A 6120-nucleotide genomic window follows, 5' to 3' on the forward strand; every position below is an offset into this window, starting at 1 on the left:
AGGGAGGAGTGTTGCAAAGGCAATGAGGCAACGAAAGAGTGTGAAATAGAGGATTATCACCACGACAAAGCTCAACTCAACGCACAAGCAACGTTTGAGGATGGGACGGAAGGGAGGAACGACGATCGCGCGTGTCAAAACAATGGGGCGATGCTTGCTCTTTGACACCAAATATGCCTCCGGAATTAGTGTACTAGAGTGCAGAGATGCGGCTGAGCACACAACAAGTTCATCTGGTAGCGCAGTCAGCGCTTTCGCGTGGTCTGAGGTGCTAGCCAGTCCCACGTGGAGGGCGGGGGGGGCGAAGACGGATGCGATTAGGGCTGGACGAGACCGCGTGAGCGCATGGCCGCCACGTTCCTTCATGCAGTCAGACTCTCAGGATTCTACAGGAACACTATTGATTTCTTCTAACATCTAATATCTGCACTGTCAGGTTGGGGGCCAAAAGAAAGCCTTTTTTCTTCGTTTTAGCGGCTGATCTTGCAGTAGCGTTAGTCTTGGTGGAGCCGGCGATCCTGCGAAGTGCCAACCTTTACCCTGCAGATTCCATCCCGGCAATATGCTATAATCTGTTTTTCTGCTTTTCTGCAAGGCTGTACATAGTACACTGTAGGAAGGCTGTAGTGACCAACGAGAATCAACTCATATAATTTCCCATGTGCCGGATCGTCAGTTCCCAAGGGCCTGCCTGCTCTGCCTCGTGGCATCATCTAACGTGACCATGTAGGCTCAATTGCTGCGACGTCCCCGCTTAACCGCCGCCGCCCACTGTGGAGACATGCTCTCTGCCCGGCTGTCCAGCGCCCCCAAATCCCGGGCGCAAATCAACCGTGCTGTGGCTGTTAAATTGCTGCGACAAATTGACTCTCCGCAGCAGATCCAGCAATATCTCCACCAGTTCCACCCGTCCCAGGGGGACCCTCTGGCGGTCATTGCACTTGGTCGAGAAGCGCTCCCCCCGTCCCAGTCCTCCGCCGCCCGCGTCCAACTCGAGCGACTGGCCGAGTCGTTAGCCTTTCTGCGACGGGTTGGACTGTTTCCCATTGTGGTCCATGGCGAGCTTGATTACGATCTGGAGCTGACATCCAGATCGCCGGCCGAAGTCAACGTCTTCGGCCCACCGCCGGCCGATCAGTCGAACAAGCTGCGTCGGATTCGCACCGCCAACTACCAAGTCAGCGCGCTGCTCGAGCGCCAGGATGTAGAGACACGACCCATCTCAGGGGGGGTCTTTACCGCTGTCGCCGATCCGGAGAACCAACCCCTCAGCGCGCAGGGGCTCGTCACCGCAATCGCGCCCGAGGCGATCGAGTCCGCCGTCCGAGCTGGCTCAATCCCCATCGTGGCAGCGCTGGGCACCTCGTCCGCTTATTCTCGCACCTATGCCCTTGATCCCCATCATGCCGCCGTCCATCTGGCACGGGTCCTGCAGCCGTTGCGCACGATTCTCCTGCGTCCCGAAGCCCAGCCCCCAACTACCTCCTCCACCACCACATTACAGGCACTGGCGCAAGAGCTGGGGCCCGACACCAGCATCCTACTTGGGACTGCCAACTCCCTAAGCAGCTCCATCTTCCCCGATACCACCCCGTGGACAGTCCTCCGCAGCCCCCGGACCATCCAGGTGGTGACCTCGCGGGCGGACTTCCCTTCCCAACGGGCCCTACGCGCCGCACTCCAACGCCACCTCCACCCCGGCAGCGGGATCGAGGTCAGCATCGACGCGCTCCTGAACCAACTTGACACCCGACAGTTCGTCGCGTACTTCGACCAGTCGCCCAGCGAAGAGTCCGCTGCGGAGGAGGCAGCCATTCGAAATCTCGCGATCGTCTTCCCGCACGCCTCGTTCCCGTGGCCTCACACGAGCGGCGAGATCACGCCGGAGGAGAGCATCTCCGAGCTGGCGCTCTTCGGCGTCGGCCCGTCCGACTGGCTCAATGGGGTGGCGGAACAGTTTTGGGATTGGATTCGCGCGGACCACGTCTCGCTCTGGGGCTCCCTGGCGGAGGCCGATCCCCGCTTGGCCTGGTGGTTGGCGCGATCATCGGGCTCGTTGAAACGGCAGCTGCCGGGACGCGTGCATCTGTGGTATGGGATGGTGGCGTAATGTATACATCTTGACGTGTGTGTCTAGGGGGGCTGGTGGGTGGGTGAGATTGAGATAACCTTTCAATCAATGGGTAAATTGATTTGGATTGGGATCCTCTTGCATGATTGAATGAGAATAGAATGTGTTGTGGATTTGTTGTTTTCGATACCCCGTGGCCTTGATTTGTGTGATGAATTTCCAGATGGGGGGAAAAGGGTTGACTCGCGCCCGCGTGCTTGGTTGGTTTTGCCCACAGCGGATGATTGCCGCCATCGGGTAAATGGGGTTTTTTTAATTAAGTTCTTTAACTGCAGGTGTTACCGCTGGTCTTTTAAAAATAATTTAGAACCCTTTTCTTTTGATATATATATATTCTCTTTTATACTATTAGCTGTACTTTTGTATATCAATTTTTTAAGTCTTTTCAGGCTGAAATTATTTCTTTTTTATTAATAGAATAAGTCTGCTATAAGTATTATTCTTATTGTTTTACAATAATACTTCATTAAAATTATAAAATATAAAATTTAAAGTTTATTAAATATTAAATATATTTAAAAAAAAGACTTTACAGCTACTACTAGTTAAATTTTTTATAAAAAAATAAATAATTATTTTTTTAGTTGAAATTTTTTAAAATCACAATTTTATTTTATATTCTAATAAGACTATTTTATTTAAAAAAGAAGTTTCGAAGAATCTATATAATATAAAAATCTATATACTAGAACGATAATCTATTTAAATATTGTCAACAATATGGGCAGCTTGGCCAGTTGGCAGCCTCATGCTTGCCATTTCGTAGCCCCAGACCAGTTGGCTGCCTTAGGCCACCAGTTGGCGGACCATTGTTCCGAGCTCCGCCCACCCCGCAACGGAGCAAAAGGCCTTACTTTCCTTGATTATTCTAGGCCCTATTCAACCATTGTTTCTATTGTTCTCGGCGCTATTCATTCATATGATTTTCATATGAATTTAAATCTGCTGGCAGAATAATAAGCAAAAACCCTATTTATCTGATGGCGGCAATCATCCGCTATATTTTGCCGCATCGCCGATTTTGTTGCCGACACCGCCTCCTGCTGGACACTTTCAGTCGTTGTTCTATATCTATAGCGTTCTCTTACTGTTTTTAATCTCGTTACATAGGTTACTTAATTGATAGTACATTTCTCTCAACTCTAGTATACCCTCAGACTAGTAAGATCTGCGGTAACAAAGTCCAATTAGTAGAAGTTGGCGAGAAGTCAAATCGCGAAAGGGATACCTCCCATCCCATCATATGCATATATATACATCACGGTACACAAACACCATGGTTCGCCGAACTGAACCACATAAACGGTTTTTTCCGAGTCCTAGATCCCCTCGCTTGTCCATAACTTAATCTCTTTCTCTCTATCAATTTCTGCTTTTCCCCTGTCCCGAAGATTCTATCCTGTCTCTATACAATCGTCACAGTATATCCAGAAAACTCCAAACACTCTTTCATTATTATTCCCTCGTCGACCGTACGTCCACCCGGGCATGATGCGCGACCAACAAACTCACGACCTCAACATGCCCATTCTCACTCGCCAAATGCAGCGGTGTCGACCCGAAGCGATCCCGCGCATTGACATCGACCGGCTGCGGCGCCATCAGGAGCAACCGGACGATCCCCAGATGTCCCTGTTGCGCAGCCAGATGCAGCGGGGTCTGCCCGCGGGAATTCTGCATATTGACATTGGCGCCGCGTTGAAGCAGAAGATGGACGATGCGTTCGTGAGCGGGACAGCACAGCGACGAGAGATCGCTGGGATCCTGCTGTGGGTGCAGGGAGGGGGAGGAGGTGGGCGATTTTCGCTGTAGTGGGTGGGATTGTGGATGCAGGAGATGGGTCGAGGATGTTGTATTGCTCCCTTGGGAGGGATGATGTCGAGTCAAGTTGCCGGTCGGCATAGGGCATTCTTCCTACGTCGAGTCAGTGGGAGGAGTGGGAGGAAGAATGGGACAAGAGTTGGGTTGACGTCTTACCGGTGAGTATGCCCCTGGTGGTGCGTTCAGAAGATTCATGTATAGCTCCTCTAACGGAGGTTCGGTGGGGTCGGCGAGGTTGACATTGGACATTATCTCGCTGTCACTGCAGTGGTACTCGGTCCAGTCAGCCGTTTCGGGGGTGGGAGTCGGGAATGAACCTCTGTCTGTGATAGAGATCAATCAAATCAATTAGGTTAGGCTGTATTGACTGCAAAGGAAAAAGCAAGTTGGAACTGACCGGATGGGGGGGACGGAATGTGCATTGCGAGCCTTATGGCTGTAGTTCTTTAGGGGGTATCTTGCATTGCAAGAAACGGAGAATGGAAGGAAGGAGATGAGGTCGCGGGGTATCTTTATTCGCGAATGGTCACCGTTTACAAGAGATATTTACAAGAGGGAATGATTGATCCTACACAGATATGTCAAGCCCTCCCACCAGCACTTGGAAACGCAGCTCCCAAAAAAAAATAGAAAAGGAAAAAGGCTGCGTAACGAGGAAACTTCAAGCGATTTGGGGGCGGTTTCAGTTTACAGTGCTTAAAGTTGAATGAAATGGAATGTCTCTGGAAAGGAAAGGAATACATGAGGCTGTGAAGGATTCTGGAAGGATTTCTAGACTGATGCTCAGCCTGCATGATGCCATCCCGTTTAGTGCTAGCCGCGGGATATGCAGTGTCAGGCACCAACCCTAAGTGGATCCCGGGACTTCTCGGAGCTGCCACCGGATGGGTTCGTGGATTCGTGGATTCGTGGGTTCGTATAGATAGAAAGTAGAAAGAATCATTCATTCATTACCAAGCTACCTTTTTCTTGCTTTCATTATTCCAATCAATTCTATTCTCCCTACATCAAATCACAGAACAATTTGCACAATGACTTTCCCTCCTGCTCCTGCGCCCAATGTCGGTAAGTGATCTTCTTTGAACTACACGCCATAGTTAGTGCACTGCACTCTTGTACCCCAAGCTGACAAGCCCTTCAACAGAATGGACCAAATTAGGTCTGGCCGTGACCGACATGGGTGAGTTTGAGCCATTCACACTCCTCTGAGATACCGTCCTTGTGTTTGTTATTTTACCGACACTCACTGAATATATTTACAATGAAAATGATCATTAGTCAACGGCCACATCGAATCCACCTACACCGCTGAAACAGGGGAATGGAGCAGCCCTAAGTTCATCGCCAACCCCTACCTGCGCGTCCATGGTCTGGCACCCGGCCTGAACTACGGTCAGCAAGTGTACGAAGGTCTCAAAGGTGCGGACCGCCACCGCCTTTCTCCCTTTCTGCGTCGTCAACTCTGAAATTGACAATCCGACAGCCTACCGCACGCCCGCCGGCGCAATCCAGATCTTCCGTCCGCACTTCCACGCAACCCGCATGCAACACTCCGCATCCATAGTCTCCATCCCCCCCGTCCCCATTGAATTATTCCTCGAATCCGTGAACGCCGCCGTGGCACAGAACGCAGAATGGGTGCCCCCGCATTCCACCGGAGCCGCGCTGTACATCCGTCCGGTGGTGTTCGGCTCCAGCGGGCATTTCGCCCTCACGCCTCCTTCTGAGTACACCTTCTGCGTGTACGTGCAGCCCTTCGGCACGTACCACGGCATCGCACCGTTGCCGGCCCTCGTGCTGGAGGAGTTTGACCGGGCGGCGCCGAAGGGCACGGGGCATGCCAAGATTGGGGGCAATTATGCCCCGGTTATGAAGTGGTCGGGGCAGGCGTTGAAGGAGGGGTATCCGATTACCTTGCATCTGGATAGTAAGACGGGGACGCAGATCGATGAGTTCTCAACTTCGGGGTTCCTCGGAGTGCGTATTGATCGGGAAGAAGGTAAACCGGATCAGGTTGTGTTGCTGGTGCCCAAGAGTGAGAATATCATTAAAAGCGTGACGTCAGATAGTGTGATGGAGATTGGGAAGAAGTTGGGGTATCGGGTAGAGCATCGCTCGGTGAGTTTCTTGTCTCTTTTTTTTTCTCTCTTTGATTGATTTGCTGGTTG

General features: G+C 51.3%; 3 protein-coding genes across 3 annotated transcripts; 2 read left to right on the plus strand and 1 right to left on the minus strand.

Annotated features, from left to right (window-relative positions):
• Positions 1–623: 623 nt before the first annotated feature.
• BO72DRAFT_504660 (uncharacterized protein) lies at positions 624–2110 on the plus strand (the record flags this gene model as incomplete). The annotated part of the gene is made up of 1 exon (XM_040949163.1): positions 624–2110. The coding sequence occupies exon 1, from the start codon at positions 782–784 to the stop codon at positions 2108–2110; it is 1329 nt and encodes a 442-aa protein (XP_040795037.1). The 5' UTR covers positions 624–781.
• Positions 2111–3601: 1491 nt separating this feature from the next.
• BO72DRAFT_341603 (ankyrin repeat domain-containing protein) lies at positions 3602–3910 on the minus strand (the record flags this gene model as incomplete). The annotated part of the gene is made up of 1 exon (XM_040940618.1): positions 3602–3910. A coding segment is annotated over one exon (309 nt), but the record flags the coding sequence as incomplete, so codon positions are not given.
• A 1073-nt stretch (positions 3911–4983) lies between these two features.
• Positions 4984–6109, plus strand: BO72DRAFT_442911 (branched-chain amino acid aminotransferase II; the record flags this gene model as incomplete). The annotated part of the gene is made up of 4 exons (XM_040943537.1): positions 4984–5017; positions 5097–5132; positions 5231–5371; positions 5436–6109. The coding sequence occupies 4 exons, from the start codon at positions 4984–4986 to the stop codon at positions 6107–6109; spliced, it is 885 nt and encodes a 294-aa protein (XP_040795039.1).
• Positions 6110–6120: the final 11 nt, after the last annotated feature.

Source organism: Aspergillus fijiensis, assembly GCF_003184825.1.
Source record: "Aspergillus fijiensis CBS 313.89 unplaced genomic scaffold BO72scaffold_119, whole genome shotgun sequence".
Taxonomy (NCBI): Eukaryota; Fungi; Ascomycota; class Eurotiomycetes; order Eurotiales; family Aspergillaceae; genus Aspergillus; species Aspergillus fijiensis.